The following is a 23,547-nucleotide window of genomic DNA, read 5'->3' as shown; positions in this document are numbered from 1 at the left end:
TTCTTAGTTTTTTTCTTATCAGTTTTGTATATTAGGGTTGTGTGTTACACCTAATGTTGTTAAATGAATGTTTATTGCATTATTTCCGTTTCATGTGTGTTACCATGATGGTGTTTGGTGTTTGTGTGAATGACACTGTGCACCTTCTATATATGTTATTATTTAAAAGCTGCTTGTGATTATTTCACATTATTTCAGTTAATGAAATTACGGTATTTAACTGTAAATTTAAGTTAAAACCGTAAAACCTAAAATATTGCTACCGTATTTTTTACAGAATTTTTTTTACAGTGTAGTTTAGTTGTCCTATAAACTTAAATTGGTCATGTTCTTGTTACGCAGCTAGTTAATGAAATCCAAGTAAAAAAAATGCTATCATTTTTGCACGTATAGGTGAAAAATCTTTTGATTTGCCATGTTGCATGTTTTAAAAATATTAAAAACGCAAAACACACCTGATGCGAATTCTTTGCTCTTCATTTTGTATAAGCAGAGTTAACAGACCCCGTTGTATTTTCTTGTAATTTATTAAAAGAAGGTACACTGCCATCTTGTGCCGACTAAACTGACTTGAACGCACCTGACGTCGTAATTATGACTTGTCAACTCGTAAGTACAAACGTCCCAGGAGGATTTGAACGCAGCATTAGAACTAGACTTAAAAACAGGGGTGAAGAGGTTGCTGCTCTATCGTTTAAACGTTTTATGTGTTTTTACTGTCTGTTTTCTTTTCGCTTTTGTAAAGCACTTTGGTCAACAAATGTGCTATACAAATAAATTTGTATTGTGTATAATTTTCACATATGTACATTCTCTGGGTTGATGACTTTTTTTCTTTTTTTTTTGGGATTGACTTGATTTAAATTTAAGCTTCACAGGCCATTTCATGGCAGACAAATATTATAGATTAGAAAAACAATACAGTAGTAAAGAATACAAAATACAAAAATTAAATGAAGCAATTATAAAACAAAGTTTTGTACAAATTCTATAAAAGATTCTTTAAATTTAAATTGTAAAAGTTTTTCTGGGTCCATCTTATAAAACAAGTCCTTAAGAGTTTGTCCTGATAATAACCATGTTTCACCGCCAAGTGAGTCCCACAATATTAACATTTTGATGCTTTTTCACCAATCAATAAATGTCCATGAGTTAATCTAGTATATGTCCAATACCACACCTTCTATACACAACTTGATCATGCCTAGATTTAAAAAAATAAATATATCTTGTTCCTATAACAGAATTAATTTCAAAAAGTTTGTTATTTTTGACATTCTTCCCATTCCGCTTGCCATTTCCCCAATATGTATCTGCTGATTACTGGCTTCACATCAGAAGGTGGGATTTGGCATTCATTTACATTTTCTGTAAGAGCTTGTTTTTCTCTGGGTTGATGGAGATATGTTTACATGCATAGTATATGCATAGTAAAATCTGCAGATGTATCTATAAGATTTATTATTTGTGGGAATACATGTGTCAACAATATATGCATTTTATTTATATATATGCAGCTATGGGCAAGATATATGTGTTAATAAATTAATAAATATATTTCATATATGGAAATATAAAATATGTCCATATACTGTATATCGTGCATCAAAATCGCACAGGTGTCCTGTTTGTATTATTTTGACATGATAAAACGAAATCTATTGTTTTATTTCAAACCGAACACCTTTCTTTTTGTCAAATGTTTTGCAAAAGAGTGTTTGTGCATTGTTTCGTTAAATGACACTTGCTTTGATATTTTGCATGTAGTTTGGGGTCCAAATACTTTTTGGATCTTCTACATCTTCTGAAAACACAATGAAAACATCTTATATGCATAACATAATATTAATTACACAGCCCCGCAAAAAAAAAAAAATCTGCTGGTTGGAAAAAGGCCTACTATTACCTAATTTAATTATGTGGAGTTAAAAATATCAATAAAAACATTCCATAGTTTTTCACAAAATAAGATTTTTTTTTCTTTTTTTCAAATTGATTGATTGCAGGCCTCTGTAAAAAAACTTTTAAGTGAACATTGCCAAACTATCCATTATTTTATTTATCCATTACCAATAATACTTTTTGTTTTACTCAAAAATGGTGCAGAAGCTCAATGAGGCCTAGGATCAATCAGTTCCAAAAAGAAAAACAAAACCTGTGCAAATTGAAAGAAAATCAGATTGAATCCAACATTTGGTGATAATATAGCACAATGAGGGATTGCCATGCTCGTTTTAAAAGGCCTGTCATTTTTGACTGGGAACATCAAATTAAAGCATTTTCAGCACATCACAAGGAACATTTGGGAGAAATAAAATGATTAAATATGATTAAAGTAACATTAGGCCCCTTTAAGAAGGTAATGGCGTGTGAGTGGATGTGAAGTGTGCTGTAATCCGACTGCCTCACTCAGCATTACTACTGACTAATGTCATTATTACAGCATGAACTAAAGCTCAGTGAGGGAATAAACACAGCAGTCAGGAGATAATGACTGAAAACACACACAGACTGAAGCAGTCGACCGGCTCACCGTTAGGAGCGACTCTGAGTGCTCTTAGACATCTGCTCCCTAAATCCATCAGCCACAGAGAACTTCACTGATTTATAGGATTTAACAAAACACTATGCTGTTTCAGTGATGAACACTTATTTCTAATGCATCCTATTTGTGTTCATTGCTCTGCCAGTGAACCATGTAAAATGTAAACCATTTTTTGTTGAGTTTCAAATTTGATACATCAGGCTTTTATGGCTCATATGTCTGAAAAAACAGCTCAATTATATTCAGAGGCTCAAATTGAGCAAAAAATAGGCAATTTGGTGCAGATGCTGATATTTATATGGACAAAAAGTGATGAAATTCTGATTGCTTGTAATGCAAATCAATGAGATCTTTATAAAAGTACAGCAGATACTTACATAAAATGTATACAAATATTAGTCGTCACTCCATATCTCCCAAAAATATGTCTTAGTAAGCTGATACATTTAGTTTTATTATCAAAAAATATAATGCAATGATGAGCGAGAGATGAACAAACAAAGGTTCCTCAAAAGCCTGATGATCATATTTAATACTCACATTTGAACACGATTTCACGGAAAATCAAGTAAAGCAAAGCTGCTTCAGTCCAGTAAGTGTTCATCTGGAAATATTACCAACAATATCCAAAGATATTCTTAAATTTACTTTAAAATTCAGTGAAGATTTGACAGCAAAAAGACAGGTAAAGCACGAGCTGAAGGTGGACACTTGTACAATTAGACTAAAAGAGCTTTTACTGAATAAAAAAAGTCTAAACTTTCATTCAGACAGAAGGCATGTAGATTGTGACAGGTTTTTTTTTAGCAAAGTTTTGATCATATTGATAATTTAGAGGCCTATCAAATAAGATACAGTAGCTTTATAGGGTAAAATATGACTTTATAAAGGTTTGAGACTTTTACAAAAGCATACAGCATCACTTTGTCTCCGAGATCATCAGAAAGCCTTCTAGAAAGACTTATTTACCTAAAAACACTTTCTCTATGGATAAAAATAAAACGTGATATTTTCTCCTGGAACTATGCTTCAATCATCTCCCAAAGACATGTACACGCAGATTTAGCAAGACAGAACAATGAAAACATAAGTTCTCTCTTATCTCCAGCAGCCTCCACTCTTCTTCTGCTCAACAGATTTATGTTGTTTCTCAAACCCCCAAATTTAACCACTCAATCATCAACAAAAACATGTTCGTCACTCTGAAGGAATTCCACAGCGATTACCAGTAAAACACGGATGTTTCATCTCATTCAGTTGAGTTTTTCACTTCGTATTATACATAAGCATGTGTGGAAAACTCACTATTTGAGACTTATAATGTCACACTCAGTGTTTACATCTATTTCAATCATGACAACTCTCGGAAGATTTTAGCATGGTGATGAATATGACAATGTTAATGTATTTGGTCTTGGCAGAATAGATCTGCTACGCTGCTGCTGAATTGCTGCTGCTGTTGATTATTGCTGCTGCTGCAAGCAAGTACAGGACCTTGCTACTGCCGATGCATATGGTCATATAAAACAACCCCGTAGCAGATCTATGCAGGTGGAGCTGGGGAAGGTGGAGGGTTTCAGAGAAACTCTGAAAGTGCGCTGCAGGAATCTCAATTGAATGCTAGCCAGCCATATAAATGCAAGGCAGTAAGCTCATTGGCTGCATATGCAGCATGAACCAATCAGCTTGTGCCAAGTCGTTTAACTCTCTGAATATCATCAGTTACATTAACAAGCCGTCAGCCTGCGCCATCTAGAGTTTCATGACTGAACTATACATTTAATCTATAAACTGATTGAAAACGGTTTCGACACCTTTTTTTCCTCCTTTTTTCAATGCAAAAAAACTGATCTAACTGGTCTTTTTTGTAATTTTACAGTAAAATACTGTTAAATGTACAGTTTTTGGAAGCAAAAAAGAGCAAGTCGTCTCATAATTTACATTGAAAAATCATAGATTGGCATTCTCAGAATCCATTTGATGTTTTTCACTAAAATAACTGTTTATTATTTGTTTTTTCTTATCGCTTAAGTAAATTTGGGTTTTATGTTACATGTTATGTTGTTAAAATAATGTTAATTGCATCATTTTAGTGCCATGACAGTGGTTTGTGTGTATGACAATTGCTATATTTTAGGCCTAGTATTTATGGTTGTGGTCAATATATTATAATGGTACAAAACAGATTTTAGTACTTCAGTAGGTTGGTTTATAATCTTCATTTTCATTTATTTTATTTAATCAGGGACAATGCACATTAATAGTACATACGATATGTAAAATGCGCCAGATTTAGCCAACACTGGCTAATTTTCATCCGTAGTCCCTTTTGGCAGGTTGATGTTAAGGACAGGAAGAAAATATAAACAAAGAATATTAATATACCAAATTAAGAACAAGGAGAAAATATGAAAACGGAAGGAAAAAATAAACTAAGAATACTGAAACACAGAATTATAGACTACCATACCATACCCATAAATCACTATAAATGATCACAATTTTTGATGGGTCAATAACCATATTTTCAGCGTTTTCGAGAAACCACAGTGTCCTGTTAAATGTTTTAATTCTTTCAGCTCTCATGTGTTCCTCTAAAAGCAAAAGATAATTGACCAAAAGTAGTTCTTCTTAATGGCACGTTACAATCACCTCTTCCTGTTATCTGATCAGTGCAATCCTTAAAAACAGATGGAGCTAAACCATTTAAGATCTTCAAAATAAATACCAAATCAGCAAATTGAATCAAATGTTCCCAACTTAAAAAAGAAAACTTAGTTAATATGCTACAATGGTGAAAACTGTTTGGGGGTTTTTATCCAAGACCTTAAGAGTTTGTTTGTAAATCATTTCAACTGGTTTAAGAAAAGAGACCTACATGTTTGTGTCCAGGTAGTCATACAATATGTGATATGAGGAATAATCATTGAATTCATGAATAAAACTGCTGCTTCATTGGTCAAACTATTTCTGATAAATCTGAAATTCGCGAAATTAAATTTCACTCTATTGACTACTTTCTTCACATGTTTTTTAAAAGAAAGTTGAGTTAATCAGTTATCTGTTTTTTGTTTTTTACTAAAATATTACTATTCTGATAAAGTTCTGGCTGTCTTTTTTTTTTACATGAATGAATGCGCTTTAGCTTGTGAACAAAAAGAGGTTTATCTGGTATAATCTGATTAACTCAGAAAGCAACAAAAGGAGCCGAATCATCCGTTCATAATGAACAGCAGGTCAATAGAGATGGACAACATTGTGGTTTGGAGATTCAATGTAAAGAGCCATGGGAATAAACGCAAACTGTTGAGTTTCTGAACTGCTTCTCTCATTTTCTTAACCAATTTCAAGTGAAAATGAAAGCTGTTGCTCAAATGGAGGAGATGATGTATCATGATGTTTGCGATCATATGCTGCGGTTTATTCAGCCTGTGGTCTAATAATCTCTGAATCACAGTCCGCTGGTGTTTCTCATACAGACAGTCAGAGCAGAAATATGAGACCTGATTGAGTTGAGATTTACAGAGAAAATCAGCTTCTGAATGACTTCAGTGTTTATACAAACGCCAAACTCAAACAGAGCCGTGACTGTTTAAAAGACGATTAATATTCAGTAACATGATTGATTTAAATTTGAACTGAATTGAGCTACATAACGACACTTACTTTGCAATATCGTCACTGAATCAACATTGAACTGACTTGAGCTGAAGAATGCCACGATTGTCTTCTGTTATTGCTTTACATGTTGCATTTCATCTGCAGACAAAATTTTAAATTTGTTCCATAACTGATGAATTTTACAACTTGTTATTTTCCTGTCTATCACTGTGAAGCTGCTTTGAAACTATCTGTATTGTATTAAGCATTATATTAATAAATGTTACTAGACTTGACTGTGACTCCAGACTGGTGTTATCCTGAGATAGCTTAGTAACTTACTTTCACTGAAGCTGCAGTGAAGAATAGTTTTATCAACATATTCATATTTTACCGACATAATCCTTGAACTAAGTAAAAACAGGATAACAAATTGCCATGGAAATTAACCGGACAGTGTTGTTATTTACTCACCATCATGTTGTTCCAAACGCGTTTCTTTTCCACTATGGAAACACAAATGTACAAAATCCTCTCGCTGCCTTTCTTCCACAGAATGGAAGCAGACAGTGACCTTCATATCACTTGAAGTCTTCTAGAAAAATGAGAAAAAAAATAAATAAATAAATAATATTCTAATAACAGAATAATAAAAATACAAATAAAATTAAAAAAAATAGCAAATACAAATAAATAAATGTCAACAATAATAGCTGCATCATGGCTAAATTTTGTAATTCTATTTTATTATAATATTTGAGCATGCCATTTCACAGAATGCGTTTACCTGTCTGCGGAGAATGAGTCTCTTCACGCTGATGTAAATCAGCAGGCAACATCATCCCATCTGCAGCAATGGACGACTGTAGGAGACGATCACAGATCAAATACACAATATTATGAAAGACAGACTAAAGTAGCAAGAAAGCATTCATCAATATCACAAAAAGACTTTAAAAATGTGTGTGCATATCACCTTATCCCACACATTGTGTGCATATAAGTTACATCCTGCAGGGATGAACTAAGTCTTGAATTACAAGAGACACTTTAATAACAAATAACATCCTTTAAAGAAACCTGTGCCACGCAATTTCAAAGTCATCATTTTATCTGGTCTATGCATCAGTGCATTAAAGAAATCAATAATGTGTCAGCTAATCAGCGCCCTCTTCTGGTAAGTGTTAATGATGTTTGGTTAACGTAAATGACCGTTCCGTCTGACTATATGCACAAGGATAGACCTTACATTCAGGGACGGACCTAGAAAACTATTTTTAGGGTGGCATGAGGACTGTCAGGGGTTTGAGCACCATAGCAAACAAGCATTCAATCACCTACACCTAATCTATAGTATATCATCTAAGCCCAGAGACATCCATGTATGTGTCAGAATACACAGGATACACTTATTAAATAAATAAATCTATTTAAAAGATTAAAATTGTATGTATGCAAATTGTATAATATCCAAGGTACACATTTCTAGTAATTGTGCAGTTAATTCTCATATTGTATTTTCAGAAAGTTTTGGAATATTTGTCCTCTCCCCAAATTTGTCACTACCGAAACAGTAATAATAATTTAATTAGAAGTGTTATATTGACCTATTAAGATTTTGCTTACATCTACATTGTAAATATATTTTTTGCTATTTTATTTTTTTTAAATTTCAGAGGTAAATCAATCACAATTACATTTTTAACAATATTTCAAGTGTAATTTATGAGATTTGTTGTATTTCGAATCAATTTTTCTTTGTAAAAGGCAAAAAGTTGATCATACTGACTTCAAAGTTAAAGATTCATTAGTTTGAATATACACTGAACCAAAAACTATCATAACATCTTAGTTGATAATTCAGTATACTTTATTTTTGACAAAACATCCCATGTTTCGGTAGTGACTGCACATTTTCGGTAGTGACGGTAATGTTTTGGTAGAGACCACATCACAGTATTTTAACTCGCATACTAAAACACTATTAAAACATACTAAAAATTTGCATAACTGTACTAAAATTTTGTTTATTTCCCCCAAATATGAGGATTATGTGTTCCCTTTCGTCACTACCGAAACAATGATGGCATGTTTCGGTCATGACTGTTTCGGTAATGACAATTCTATGGGATAACTCCCAAAAAAACTAAGATGTCACTACCGAAACTCCACCAAATATTTCGGTAGTGACAATTTTAGATACTTTTGAGCCTAGCTCAAAGATGTTAATCAGCACATGGATAGCTAGCACAGTTCTGAACAGTGGTACACATATAAAAACTAAATGTTATGGAATAACTCCCAAAAAAAGTGGTGTTCGGTAGTGATGTTCCTTAAAGTTACACACAGATTTTTCAGAATTTTGAACACATTTACCTCAAAATGATGAGACCTATCTACTCACAATTTGTAGCTACGAGAAAGAGTGACATATAAATATTTCCTGATCATAAATTTAGGGATGTGGTTAAAATCAGTCTCGGCCAATGGACTAAAACATACAGTTTCGGTAGTGACATGAGAAATGTGGGACACATTTTTTACATAAAGTTTCATAATTTACAAAGAAAATATTTTTTTTGAACTTCACTTTTTAAAAGAATAAAAAAAACAACTTTTAAAAACAACAATGGAAAAAAATACAAAAATTATTTCAACATCATTTTCATAAGTTGAAATTTAGAGGTTAGGGTTCAGGACAGCCACCTCCCAATTGAAAGTACCCAATAAATTATGATTTTATATATATTAAGCTTAATATTTTAAATATTACTGCGGGTTTCAGTAGATAAAAGACGGATCTTAGTAAACATCTACGTTTTGAATACTTAAATGCTTTTTAAAGGTGTTTTTTGGTTGTGGGACAGCAGTTTGCACCAATTCTGTAGAATAGCCCATATATAACCCTACCTCTAAATGAAAACATAACTTATTTTAATTTGAAAAATGATTTTATTATTGTTAAATTAAATTACTTTATGCATGGCATGTTTGTTTACGATAACAGATCAACACGTGCTGGTATGTTCACAAGGACCGTCATAAACGCACGCACACGGACTCAGTCGTCAATTATTAAACAAACATGATACTGTTCAGCGAGAGAGAGAGATCACAGAAGCCACAGCCATTTCACACACACACACACACACACGCATCTGATCCTGAACGTCGACACACTCCCGCTGGATATTTCTCAGGATTGTTCTGCGTCCTGATGACCTCTGACCGTCCCTGATGGACTCAGGTAAAGTGACCGGCTTTCAGTCCAGCGCAAACTCATGGAAACTTCTGTTCATCGTCACGTCAGAGCGCTGGCGAGGCTGGAAAACGGCCAAGAAATTAGTTATTACGTAAATGCATCTGTTTATAAAACACAGAAAAGAAGACCGAAAGACGACTAAAAAGAAAACAGCAGATATGAAACGAGATCTGCTTTTGTTTGAGCCAGTGTTATTTTAGTATCGTTGATATACTATTATAGTCTTTGTTAAATATTGTGAATTAGATTAAGTTTTGTATTTTCTGTTTTCACTTCAATTTTACTTAAAGTTTTAGTCATTTAAAAATAATTGCTTTTCGTTTTTTTAAATTTCTATATTATTTATTCATTTTTATTAATTAGTTGACGTTTCTTTATAGTTATTTTAGTACTTCAACAAACTAAGCAGAAATGTTGCCTTGGCAACAAGCTGAAATAAAACAAGTTTAAGTATTTTTATACTTAATGTAATTTCAGTTAACCTACGTTTTATTTCAAGTAATGAAATTGTTCTATGGATTTAGTTTTAGTTAACAATAATAACCCTGGTTTGACCATGTCTTTATGTAAAATGGCTATGAAGTACAAAACATTTTATTAAATCGCAAAAATATTTTAAATCTACAAAAAAATCTAAATGCAGTTCTCAATAAATGCATTAAACTTACAGCATGATAACTTGCACTAATTTGCACCAAAATACATGACAACTTGTGAAATGGTTCATTATGTTTCTTTAAAAAAATCAGTTTTAGATGAGCTATTTATAATACTCAGTGCACACTTGATTAAAAACAAAGAATTGAGGGAAAAAAATTCATGACATCTCTGCTACTCTAGTAAAGGAATCGCATGTTTATGAGTGTTTGTTATTTCTGATGTGTGTCAGTTCAGCTGAGAAAAAGAAACTCAGTGAGGCTTGACCAGAGATCATGCTGCTGACTAACAACCTAAATTAAAGAGTTCATCATTTGAAGAACATAAATGGGCCACCAGAGAACATCTCAGAAAGCACCTGATCACTTTCAACCATTTCTGAGCGTTCAAGGGTCTTATATATCATGAGTGAATAATTGATGGGCTTTTGTGGAGGTGAAGGTTTCTCCCCGAGCTGAGTTTCCGAATGGAGAGTGAGTTTCAAATAACTCTCAGGTGGAATGTTACTGTGATGTGTGTAGCAACAACGAAACAAAAATGCAAAAATTAGATGTTTATATTTTCTAAAGACAACAGCCTCAGCCAAAGCATTCTTATGCAATTACTAAAAAAAACATTAAAACTCACGTTCCTGGTATAAGTCAGAATTTGACATGTTGGGCTGCTGAAAATAAGTTTGGGTTCAGTAGGATTTTTTTTTTTTTTTTTAAGAAATTAATTTTTATCAACTAAGGATGCAGTAAATTGATTTTTTTTTTAAATGTGAACATTTATAATAAAATATAATAATATTTATTTTATTTCAGCTAATGTTTATTTTATTTCAAGTAACAATTTTTTATAGTTTTGATTTTAAGTAATTACAATAGATCATTTTTAAGTTTTAAGTAATGATAATTGAGCATGTCTTTATGAAAAACAATTATACATTATAAAACATTTTATTAAAAAGCAAAATTAATAAATAATTTCAATATTGTTTTAAATACATGGATTAAAATTACAGCATGGAAAAATAAGTTGCACAAAAACAACAGAACTGGAGAATTTGACATGTTGGGCCACTGAAACGAACTAAGTTTGAGGCCAGTAAAAAAATTATTTTTTTTTTTAAAAGAAATTAATTACTTTTATTTAGCAAGAATGCGCTAAATTAATCAAAAGTGACAGCGAGGACAATGTTATAAAAGATTTCTGTCAAATAAATGCTGTTCTTTTGAACTTTCTATTCATCTGTGGATCCTGAAAAATAAAATGCATTACAGTTTCCACAAAACTATTCTGCAGCACAGCTGTTTTCAACATTGATAATAATCAGAAATGTTTCTTGAGCAGCAAATCAGCATATTAGAATGATTTCTGAAGACCATGTGACACTGAAGACTGGAGTAATGATGCTGAAAATTCAACTTTGATCACAGCAATAAATTACATTTTACAATATAATCACACAGAAAACAGTTATTTTAAATTGTAAAAGTATTTCACAGTTTTTACTGTACTTTTGATTCATGCAAATAAATGCATCTTTGGTGAGCAGAAGAGATTCTATCAAAAAAATCCTACTGACTTTAAACTTCTGAATGGTAGTTTGAACATAAAAATCTTACTAACCCCAAACTTTTGAATGGTAGTGTATTTTAAACTAAAATTAAAAATAACATTACCTTTAACCTTTCATCTGTCTGTCCCGTTCATCAGCCGCTCCTCCGAACTTCCCCGATGATCGAACTCATCCAGGGCCTCCCGGCCTCCAGGAGGCTCATGATTCCTCCAGACAGAGAGAAGCCACGACATTACCCAGCTTTCCTGCATACGACTCGATCAGCATCCTCACCGCCGGCCCGTTGAATGACACTGACAGCATCCAAACATCCCATCACGCATACGACACCGACAGCAACCGCACCCTGAACCCGGCGTTCGACACGGACAGCACCCACACACTCCACCCGCCGTACACGAGCCCCGCTGGAGGCGACGGCCCGACCAGCAGCGTCCCACCCAACCCTCCTCCATACAGCCCACCGGACCCCAAAACTGCCTACCTCATGTACCCACAGTACCCCAACCAGCCCGTCATCGCCTGTCAGCCTGGAGCCAATCCTGCTTTCTACCAGCCCTCCTTCCTCCCGCCGTCCACTTACCCATCCTACACTATAGTAAGATCCCGCTTCACCTCTGACACTCATAAACCAGAGGCTGATTAAATCAAAGTCTCAAGCAGAAACAATATTTTCAGTGCGGGGTAGTAACTGCTTCAGGCCTGGTTCTACGGAGTAGAGGGTGACACGGGAGTGGATTTTCAAACCACTCCCGTCCCATCTCAATCCTGCGAAAAAACTGGGGGAAAATCCAGTCCCGTCCCAATCCCAGAAGAATGACTCCCATTCCCTCCCACTCCCGTGTTGTGATTTTTGGCCAGAATCTGTCAGTTACAGTAAAAAATACAGTACAGGTCACAGCATGCACACCTTAGTTTAATAAAAACCCCAAATGTAGTTTATCTTATTTTATTGATCTGAAACCAGCTTAAACAATGCAGTGTGTATTGTACACACATTAAATGTCATGTAAATCATCCATGCAAACACACACTATATAATATATAATAATAATAATAATAATAATAATATGTATAATGATATAATTCATGTCTGACTCCATTTTGATTATGATTTTCGCGGCTACAAAGTGCATGGGGAAGCCTTCTTCTCTTATATTATTGGTGGTTGGCATTGGCATATGTGACCCTGGACCACAAAAGTTTCAATTTTTCGAAATTAAGATATATACATCTTCTGAAAGCTGAATAAGCTTTCCATTGATGTATGGTTTGTTAGGATCGGACAATATTTGGCCGAGATACAACTATTTGAAAATCTGGAATCTGAGGGTGCAAAAAAATCAAAATATTGAAAAAAATCGCCTTTAAAGTTGTCCAATTGAAGTCCTTAGCAATGCATATTACTAATCAAAAATGAAGTTTTGATATATTTACGGTAGTAAATTTACAAAATATCTTCATGGAACATGATCTTTACTTAATATCCTAATGATTTTTGGCATTAAAAAAACTTCTTGAACCCAGCAGCCAATCAGAGGCGTTTAAGTTAGAATTCACTCACCGAGCTCAAATTTGGAGTTTTTGTTCAGGTGTTGTGTTCAGCACAAATCATCTCAGAACCAAGTGTAGACATCGCAAATAAGAGATTCATTGTAAATAAAAAATTCATTATAATGCAACTTTGTGAGGTCGCAATGAACTAAGATGAGTGACCGCTTTTTAGTGATTATAAGCGGAGCGCTTTTTGCGCCATAGCAATAGACGGCACTAAAACCTTACATATATTAAGGTAAGAGCACCCTCACTAATTTAAGTAGCACCCTCAGTGATTTGATTCTGGAGTCGGGCCTGATTACATGTAATCTGGATTACGTAATCAGATTCCAAACATTAAGTACTCGTAATTAGATTACATTAGAGTAGATTACATTTTAAAATGCTCATAATCAGATTACAGTTACTTTTTTAGTGGATTACATGATAAGGTGACCAGAGGTGCCACTTCCAGGGGACACGTTCGGCACAGGATTTCTGAATTGCCTAAAGTAACCAGGTGTTGGTTGTTTGCGCTGCGCTGATTGATCATTGTATGACATCAAAGTACCGCGAGAGCTATAGAGAGCAGAGCAGTCGACTCCATGCTTTCAAATCGCTCTCGCGGTACTTTGATGTCATACAACGATAGATTGGCACAGCGCAAACAACCAACACCTGATTAACACCTGGTAAAAAAGCAACCAAAAAGTAATCTAAAAAAAGTAGTCAGATTATATTACCTAAAATGAGTACCCTACATTAAATTACTAACTACAATTTTCGTCATGTTATTTATAATCAGTAACAGACTACAATTTGTAAGTAATCTACCCTGCACTGAATATTTCCAGTTTGTACAGCTCTAGTCACGTGACCCGAACACTAGGTCTAAAGATTTATGTATATAAATTGCATATTAAATTTCCATCTATTTGGATTACAATGTTCTAACATTAACTAATAAACTTAATATCAAGTTCAAGGTCAAGGTCAAGATATGAACTTGTTGAATAATATGCGTTGAATAATATGAAGCATGCACTAAAAAAATGGTGTAGAAACTATTTTTGCTCAGAAACGGCTAGTAAGTTTCACAATTAATTAAAGAAACGGCAAGTAACACATTGAATTAAACCTGACATTTTTAAGTAAAAAACCTGAAATAGTATTTTCTTGCAAAACCTACTCCAATAATGTTTTAAAGTTTTATTTACAACATTTTATTTGCAGTGTATTTGTCAAAATACTGGAGTAGTTTATCAACTATTTTATTTATTTTTTTATTTAAATAATATTCTCAAAAGGCATTTATTCAAATTGCTTAGAATCAGCAAATTTCCTACTGTAAATATATCAAAACTAATTTTTGTTTATTAATATGCATTGCTAAGGACTTCATTTAGACAGTTTTAAAGGTGATTTTCAAAAAATTATTTTATTTTTTTTGCACCCTCAGATTCCAGATTTTTTTTTTTATAGTTGTATCTCAGACAAATATTGTCTTATCCTAATAAACCATACATCAATGGAACGATTATTTATTCAGCTTTCAAATGATGTATAAATATCAATTAAAAAAAATTGACCCTTATGACTGGTTTTGTGGTCGAGTCGCAAATAACTAATGATTACATTGTAAGTCTGGAGCTTCAGGTCTAGTCATAGTTTTTTTATTCTTGCTGTTTGGATCTAAACGTCAAACACTTGATTTCAGTACATGAACGGGCCGCCGCTGGGAGAGGAGCAGCCACCGTTACCTAAAGATTACCTGGTTGAGTCTCTGCTGGTGACCATCTTCTGCTGCCTCATGAGCGGCCTCGTCGCTGTCATGTACTCGTATGAAGTGAGCACCTGAAACACAGCGCATTAGTACAAATACACGTGCATACAAATATTAGAGTGACACTGATTAATGATGACCTCTGACCTCTCTACAGACCCGCGCTGCGCTGACCAGGGGTGACATCCGTGAAGCGGAGAAAACGTCCCAGAAGGCTCGTCTGCTTGTCATGTTCAGTTTGATGTTCGGCATATTTGTTTTTGTGGGCTGGATTATTTATGTAGTGATAGTGCTCTGTGCATAGAATCTTTCTTATGCTATCCAAGGCTGCATTTATTTGATCAAAAAATTCTGTAAAAACTTAAAGTTTAAAGTAACTGTTTTCAATTTGAATATATTGTCAAATGTAATTTATTTCTGTGATGCGCAGCTGAATATTAAGCATCATTACTCCAGTCTTCAGTGTCACATGATCTTCAGAAATCATTCTAATAGGCTGATTTGCTGCTCAAAAAACATTTCTGATTATTATTCATGTTGAAAACAGTTGTGCTGTTTTCCAATATTTTTGTGGAAACTGTGATACATTTTATGATACTTTTGATGAATAGAAAGTTGAAAAGAACAGCATTTATTTGAAATAGAAATCTTTCAACATTATAAATGTCTTTACTGTCACTTTTGATCAATTTAATGCATCCCTGCTAAATAAAATGATTAATTTCTGTCAAAAAATTTACTCTTACTCACCCCAGTAACACTCCAAAGAGAAAGGAAAAATTGAAATCACATCATATGACCCCTTTAAACGGTAGTGCAATTGCTGGGAAGAAACTAATTTTAATTTTTTTATTGCACTGAAATGTTGTTTGAAGGTGCACCATCACTTCTTTTTCTTAACTATTATTTTAAAATGCGGTAAATAGTACTAATAAAGTCATGAAACTCACACAAATGGATGTATGGGAAGTATACCAGTCGAAACGTCATTCAAACATTTGACTGTTTGTGTACAATATGCTGCCAGAACTGAAACTCCTGTATAGCAGTGAAAGTGACTCATATGAAAAGCACAAAGTGTGAGATTCAAACATTAATGTCTTACATTTTAAACAGGTTCGCCCCTGATTTTATTGCATCATGTTCTATGATATGTACTTTCAGAAGATAATCATCGATAGAGTTTGTATTTACATTTAATTACATTCATTTGTTCCTGGAATAGGAACTGAAAGGCCTTTTCCTGTCACTGGTAATAAACCTTGTATTTTTGTTGACTTAGTTACGTAAAAATTACCATCATCTATGACTGCGAACAAACTGAATTAAATATACAGTCTAAATGTTTATAAGAAGCACTATTGCGTGAAACCTAATGTATTTATGTTGCACTGAATAAAAAGTGCAACATAAATACATTTTGTAAATGCATAAATACATAAACCCATATTTATGTTGCACTGAATAAAAAGTAACCCAAAAACGACAACACTATTTATGTGTTTAAATGATCAGTGAAGACCTTGAAAACAATTTATAGCAATAAAATGGCTTTTATTACATTACTAAGCTTGATTCTCTCCACATGGCTTGGGGAGTCGCCATTAAATACAATGAAGAGCAAAAGAGAGCTGGAAAACAAGAAATGACCAACAGAGCTCGTCATAAACAAGAGCTTCCTCTCAGAAGAAAAGAAATGACCATGTTGGCTTAAATGGGTTCATTTCTTCATGAATTCATTTTGGCCATTATATATACATAATCCATAATGATTTACAATAAAATTAAAAGAATAAAAACAGAAGTAAAATAAAACATTAAATACTGTACACTGAACAAAATATCTAAATAAGGTTAAGCTGCACTTTGACACTAATAAAATAAATAAAGATGAAGTAAGCTATGAAGCCAAACTCTAAACCTAAAAAAGGTCTAAAATTAATTAAAAATAAATATATTAATAGGTGTCATACAATACAGGTTGTGCAGTGCAGTTCATTATGGCATAAATAAATCAAGTATGGTTTACATCAACACACATTGAGCAACCTTGGGTTTCAGAAATGATGTATAAATAAATACAATTGTATTAATGTTATTACAATTATGAAGTACATCAGTCAGAATAGTTGGAGAGGTGATGAAACTCATGCAGTGATCTATAGCTGCAGTGATCTCAAGTGCTTCTACCAAGAGCCGGACACAAAACAGATCAAAACACATTTAAATCAGTAGAGGAGACTAAAGTAATAGTTTAGGAAAAAATGAAAGTTTGCTAAAAACTTCTGAGATAAAGATGAGTTTGTTTCTTCATTAGATTTGGAGAAATGTAGCATTGCATCACTTGCTCACCAATGCATCCTCTGCAGTGAATGGGTGCCGTCAGAATGAGAGTCCAAACAGCTGATAAAAACATCACAATAATCCACAAGTAATCCACACCACTCCAGTCCATCAGCTTGTGAGGACAAAAGCTGCATGTTTGTAAGAAACAAATCCATCAAGACTTATTTTTGCTTAATAATAATAAAAAGTGGTCTGGTCTGAATCAGGAGAGAAATCTGCACAGATCAAGGACTGTTTACAAGCCAAGACAGTCCAAAACAGCTCTAATACACGGGTGGACTTTCATGCGAGAGATGGACTTTGTCAATGGAGGAAGCGTTATTATGGACTATATTAACTCATATTATGACAGGAAGAAATGATTTAAAGTTAAAAATTTCATGATGTATTCATTTCTTACAAACAGGCAGCTTTTGGCTTCACAAGATGTTAACTGATGGACTGGAGTGGTGTGGATTACTTGTGGATTATTGTGATGTTTTTATCAGCTGTTTGGACTCGCATTCTGACGGCACCCATTCACTGCAGAGCATCCATTGCTGAGACACTGATGCAATGCTACATTTCTCCAGATCTGATGAAGAAACACATCTATGAGTTTGATGAAGAAACTCATCTACATTTTGGATGGCCTGAGAGTGAGGAAATTATCTGCAAATCTTCATTTTTGGGTGAATTATTCCTTTAAAAGAACAATATAATGTGGCAACAGCACATTTCAGAACAATAATAGTTACAGTAAAACTCTTTAAATCATTTCAAAATGGGCCTTAAGATGGAGAAACTTCATATGATTGTCTAATTAAAGGAGATTTCAAAATAATTCTAACTTAAGTGGCACTTAAAGCAGAGCAACTGTAAATTTTCTGAGCATGAGCAGGTATTATTGCACTGTCAAGTTCCTCATGCAAGAAAAACAAGTTTTATGAAGACTTTAAGGCTGGAGATCAACATTCATATTCTGATCTCTATCACATGGTCACTCCACGGAATATTTTTAACAGTGGTGCTGTTGTAGACATTATTAGCTGTAGCTCATTACATTACATCTGTCCGCATGAGATGCAGTTAAGGACGTGTTTAATTTAGGCTTACGGAGGTCTGCTAGAAAACAAAGTTGCCAAACAGTGCAAATATGTTAGTGCTTAGATGGTGTAGATGACCTTTGTACATTAAACATTGAGCTTATATTTGTCATCAGCTTTCAGGACAAGCTGAATCAAAATTGTTAATTGTATACTGAAGGCAGGAAAGGACAGTTTGTAGTGAAGAAAACAGCTACATACATACATACATGTGCTCACAATGAGTGGATGTTTCAGGCATTTGTGAATGAATTATTAGTTCTGAGATTTGTTTTGCACTGGTGAGTATTTGTGTGATTTAATGATTTCAAAAAATTAGATGTTCTATGAATTATAATCCTGACTAATCCCATTATTTATTAATTTATAATGGTTTAAAGTTTAGTATTAAAAAGTGATGGATTTTAATATTTCCAAGCGATATCACTCCTCCAAAATAATTTTAAAAATGGCAGACTTGTCGGCGCCAATAGCCTAGTGGGCAGTGCGGGCGTCCCGAGTTCAAGTCCCGGTTTGTGGACCTTTCCCGATCCCGCCCCCCTCTCTCTCTCTTACATCACTTCCTGTCACTGCTATACTGTCCTATCAAAATAAAAATGCCAAAAAGAAATCTTGATCGTGATATCAATTTTGGCCATATCGTCCAGCCCTAATATATATATATATATATCTGTGTGTGTCTGCTGCTGCTGTTGTGTGGTTTGTGTTTGTACGATGGCACATTGTTTTCAGAGGGAAAACATTATAGAGACAGTATTTTGCGCGTCTGTCTCTCTCTGTGTGTGTGTGTGTGTGTGTGTGTGTGTGTGTGTGTGTGTGTGTGTGTGTGTGTGTGTTGTGTGTGTGTGTGTGTGTGTGTCTCGCCTCTTTAGCTCAACAGCTCCAGATATGTAACAGGCACATTCCCCTTCTGGTTTCCTCGCTCTCCAATCAGCCAATCAGAGTCCATTCCAGGCACTGTGTACACGGTGATGAGCTGATCGTCCAATCAGATAAGTGTAATTAATTAATTTGGAGTCTTTAGGATGCTTTTCAAGCAACCACATATAGCAAACATTCTAAATACTCAACAATATTCAAATGAAATGGCTTAAAAGCAATCATCAGTTCAACCTAACTTTCACTGTAGCCAAATATATTCAAAATGTTTAATCCAAGAACCAAAACACATTAAAAATCTGTGTTTGTGAATGTTTTCGTCACTGTTCGCCACTATATTTACAATGTTTAATTACACATTGCTAGCAAAATCATTGTCAATATACTTGAATATTCAAGGTATCACCCAATTTTACTGAATAGAAATTTAAACTAGCCAAAGTCAACTATAATGCTTTAAACCACCATGAAAAACCATTCACAATTCATTTAATTTTAACATTAAAGTGACATATGATGAACATTAAAATTAATGTGGTATTTTCAAGTGAAACAGAATATTCAGTGAGAAATAATTCATGGCGGGACTTCATTTTATTCATAACTTGAACGGATCAAGAAAAGTTGGCTATGATGAAGTAAATAGATGCTTATTATTGGAAAAAGGTAAAATATTCAACAATATTCAAATGAAAACGATCAATTCAACTAAACTGTCACTACAGCCAAATATATTTTAAAACATTTAATGCAAAACGCATTAAATCACATTTAAAAATACCATGGTATGTTTTCTTCATTATTTTTCACTATTTTCACAATAATTCATTTTTAATTGCCAGCAAAATCGTTGTAACTATACTTGAATATTCAAAACATCACCCATTTTTACAAAAAAAAATGAATAAAATAAATAAAATAAACTAGTCTAAATCAACTTATTATCCATTAAATAGTCATGAAAAACTCATTCAAATGTGATATTAAATGTGACATGATAAACATTAATTGTAATTAGAATTAATGTGTCATTTTCAAGTTAATTAATGACGGGGCTTAATTTTATTCATCACAATTTGATTGGATCCAAAAAAAAAAGCCTAAAATTAAGTAAATAATGGTTTTTATAGCAAACATTTTAAATATTCAGAAAAAAATTTCCAAAACGAATCCCTTCAACCAAACTGCCACTATAGCCAAATATATAAAAAATGTTTAATGCAAGAACCAAAACACATTAAAAATCTACTTAAAAATATCATGGTATGTTTTCCTCAATGTTCCTTACTATTTTCACAATGTTTAATTTCACATTACCAGCAAACTCATTGTAAATATAATTGAATATTCAATATATCACCCATTTCTACTCTAAAAAGTAAATAAATAAACTACCCAATATCAACTTATAATGCATTAAATCATCATGATAAACCTTTTTACAATTCCTTTCATTTTAACATAAATGTGACATATAATAAACAATAATTTTAATTTTAATTAATGTGGAGTTTTAAAGAGAAACAGAATATTCCATAAGAAATCATTGAGGATGGGGACTTAATTTTATCCATCACAATTTGATTGGATCATGAAATGTAGGCTCGGATATTATGCAATAATATATTTCACAGCCCCTAACACCCCTATTAGACCCATATCAGACCGTTTATCTTCCATCAAACATCTGCTCACCTCATCGGCCAGCAGCGAGAGCTCACTGGAGTCTGCAGCGTCATAGTCATACAGCACTTTGGCCTTGCGTGTGCCGCTGGCTGGCGGCTGAACTTCTTCAATCTGCAGAGCGTCTGTTTCCAGAGGAGACGCAGAGTTCAGCGGCAGGAAAGCAGACGGGTCCGTGGGGCTTCTGGCAGTGTGGGAATTCACATCCAAAGAGTCGGGGCATCTTCTGAAAGAGAGAAGGTTGATAGAGGACACTATAAGGGCTCTGCTGACTAGTGTGAACACTAACAAGACGACAAACTCAAAACTCACATGTCTCCACTGCAACTGTGAGCAGACGGGTGGGAAAAGTAAAACAGGTGTTTATAATAATGACTGTGATGTCATGATCTACAAATCAAATATTTAAAAGGAATAGTTCACTGAAAAATGAATATTTGCTGGGCATGTGCTCACTCTCAGGCCATCTGAGATGTAGCCGAGTTTGTTTCTTCATCAGATTTGGAGAAATGTAGCATTGCATCACTTGTTCACCAGTTGGATCCTCTGCAGTGAATGGGTGCCGTCAGAATGAGAGCCCAAACAGCTGATAAAAACATCACAATAATCCACACCGCTCCAGTCCATCAGTTAACATCTTGTGAAGCCAAAAACTGCGTGTTTGTAAGAAACAAATTCATCATTAAGACATTTTTAACTTCAAATCATTACTGCTGTCTAAAACACGAGTCCATAATCCATAACGCTTCCTTCGGTGAAAAAGTGTTCTGGTCTGAATCAGGAGAGAAATCTGCACAGATCAAGCACCGTTTACAAGCCAAAATAGCTCTAAACAAATATGTGGCTGAATTTTGATGTGAGAGGCAACGGGAGATGGACTTTTTCACTAAAGGAAGCCTTATTATGGATTATGGACTCAGAAGTTTTGAAGTTAAAAATGTCTTCATGATGCATTTGTGTCTTACAAACAGGCAGCTTTTGGCTTCACAAGATGTTAACTGATGGACTGGAGTGCTGTGGATTACTTGTGGATTATTGTGATGTTTTTATCAACTGTTTGGACTCTCATTCTGACGGCACCCATTCACTGCAGAGCATCCATTACTGAGCAAGTGATGGAATGCTGCATTTCTTCTCATCTACATCTTGGATTGCCTGAGAGCGAGTAAACTTCTCATCAAATTGTCATTTTTGGGTAAACTATTCCTTTACGGTGCACCAAGTCATATTTCCACTGTAAAGTTTTCCTCTTAAAGAAATCTTTAATTTAATAGTTAACACTTTACAATAAGGTTCTATTTGTTAACATTATTTAACTGTATTAGTTAACATGAACTAACAAAGAATAATACTTTTACAGTACATAATTTATTAATAGTTTGTTAATTTATTTAATTATTCTAGTTTAATTATTCTCATTATTCTAGTTTGTTAATTTCAACATTTACTTAATAAATTTTTCAAATCACAAGCTGTATCTGCAAACATTAGGTAATGCACTGTGAACTAACATGAATGAACAACCACTTTTATTGACAAAGATGAATAAATTTAAGAAATATTAAGAGTTTATTTGCAAAAACGGATAACTCTTCATATATTGCTCATGTTAGCTAATGCATTGACTATGAGACCTTACTGTAAAGTGTTACCATTTAATGTTATATTTTTATAAATGATTCAGTGAGCCAAATAGCATTTTGCACACATGAATGAAATCTGATGCATAGCCACCTGCCCAGCTCTCTCTGCAGCTCCAGCATGTACTTGTGACACTGGCTGTAATACATCGCCTGCGCTTCCACAAACTCACACAGGCAGAGCAGGTGATTCACCTGCGCAAACAGAAAAGACGTCCTGTCACTTTAAAACCCATAGCATTCTGTGCAAACACAGGTTGCACTTCATTTGTTTGCATGAGGATACTAGATATTTACGCAGTCTTTTGAACAATGATTTAACGATGTTTTGAAATGCTATTTTCTGAACTTCAAAGCATGCATATTGAAGGATTATTATGAAAGCCTTTAAGCCCATCCTGATAATGAGGTTTATCAGTTTGAAGTAGCTTGTATTCAAACATACACTTCTGCTCAGGTGTGTAGCGTGTTAATGCAGCATGCATGTAAAAACGACTCACGTGCGTGCTGCTGATGCCCTCCAGGAGGAGTCTGGTGACCTCAGCCTGTCCGTCAAACTCTGTCTGAGCAACACGCAATTCATGCTCCGCCTGCATATGACAGAGAAAACGAATCCAAAATTGACACCGGCATAAGATTCATCTGCATTTAGAGTTGCATGAACACTAGGACTCTCTTAAAGGGGTCATATGATGTTGCTAAAAAGAACATTATTTTGTGTATTTGGTGTAATGAAATGTGTTTAAGGTTAAAAAAACACATTATTTTCCACATACTGTACATTATTGTTTCTCCTCTATGCCCCGCCTTTCTGAAACGCGTCGATTTTTACAAAGCTCATCGGTCTGAAAAGCGAGGTGTGCTCTGATTGGCCAGCTATCCAGTGCGTTGTGGCCAGCTATCCAGTGCGGAAAGTAGCTTCGCTTTCACAATGAAACACACAGCGCCTTCACGACATGGCGGCGGC

At 34.1% G+C, this 23,547-nt stretch overlaps 2 protein-coding genes across 7 annotated transcripts in view; one reads left to right on the top strand and one right to left on the bottom strand.

Annotated features, from left to right (window-relative positions):
• Positions 1-9,292: 9,292 nt before the first annotated feature.
• On the top strand, positions 9,293-15,251 carry prrt1b (proline rich transmembrane protein 1B). The gene is made up of 4 exons (XM_016570867.1): positions 9,293-9,392; positions 11,766-12,226; positions 14,882-15,010; positions 15,105-15,251. Exons 1-4 carry the CDS (start codon positions 9,383-9,385, stop codon positions 15,249-15,251), a joined length of 747 nt encoding a protein of 248 aa, XP_016426353.1. The 5' UTR covers positions 9,293-9,382.
• Positions 15,252-19,183: 3,932 nt separating this feature from the next.
• The window catches only part of sh3glb2a (SH3-domain GRB2-like endophilin B2a), a 20,832-nt gene continuing 16,468 nt past the window's right edge, over positions 19,184-23,547 (bottom strand). For 4 of the 6 annotated variants that reach the window (XM_016570830.1, XM_016570834.1, XM_016570831.1 and 1 more), the window contains 5 exons: positions 23,081-23,170; positions 22,675-22,775; positions 21,253-21,267; positions 20,953-21,166; positions 19,184-19,354 (listed from right to left, as the gene is read on the bottom strand). In XM_016570830.1, coding sequence (XP_016426316.1) covers positions 19,247-19,354; positions 20,953-21,166; positions 21,253-21,267; positions 22,675-22,775; positions 23,081-23,170 — 528 coding nt within the window. In that variant the 3' untranslated portion in view covers positions 19,184-19,246. The remainder of the gene's footprint in view (positions 19,355-20,952; positions 21,167-21,252; positions 21,268-22,674; positions 22,776-23,080; positions 23,171-23,547) is intronic. The other 2 variants (XM_016570832.1, XM_016570835.1) reach the window with 1 other exon arrangement.

This window comes from Sinocyclocheilus rhinocerous, unplaced genomic scaffold (genome assembly GCF_001515625.1).
Source record: "Sinocyclocheilus rhinocerous isolate Xijiao unplaced genomic scaffold, SAMN03320098_v1.1 scaffold1223, whole genome shotgun sequence".
Classification (NCBI taxonomy): domain Eukaryota; kingdom Metazoa; phylum Chordata; class Actinopteri; order Cypriniformes; family Cyprinidae; genus Sinocyclocheilus; species Sinocyclocheilus rhinocerous.
Note: the sequence above shows the minus strand (reverse complement) of the source record. Positions and strands in the feature narration are given on the sequence as shown.

Excerpts from the sequence above, each read along its gene's own strand:
- prrt1b (XM_016570867.1), top strand. Across the intron at positions 12,227-14,881 it reads CTTACCCATCCTACACTATA|TACATGAACGGGCCGCCGCT; the intron begins GTAAGATCCCGC and ends ACTTGATTTCAG. Across the intron at positions 15,011-15,104 it reads CTGTCATGTACTCGTATGAA|ACCCGCGCTGCGCTGACCAG; the intron begins GTGAGCACCTGA and ends ACCTCTCTACAG.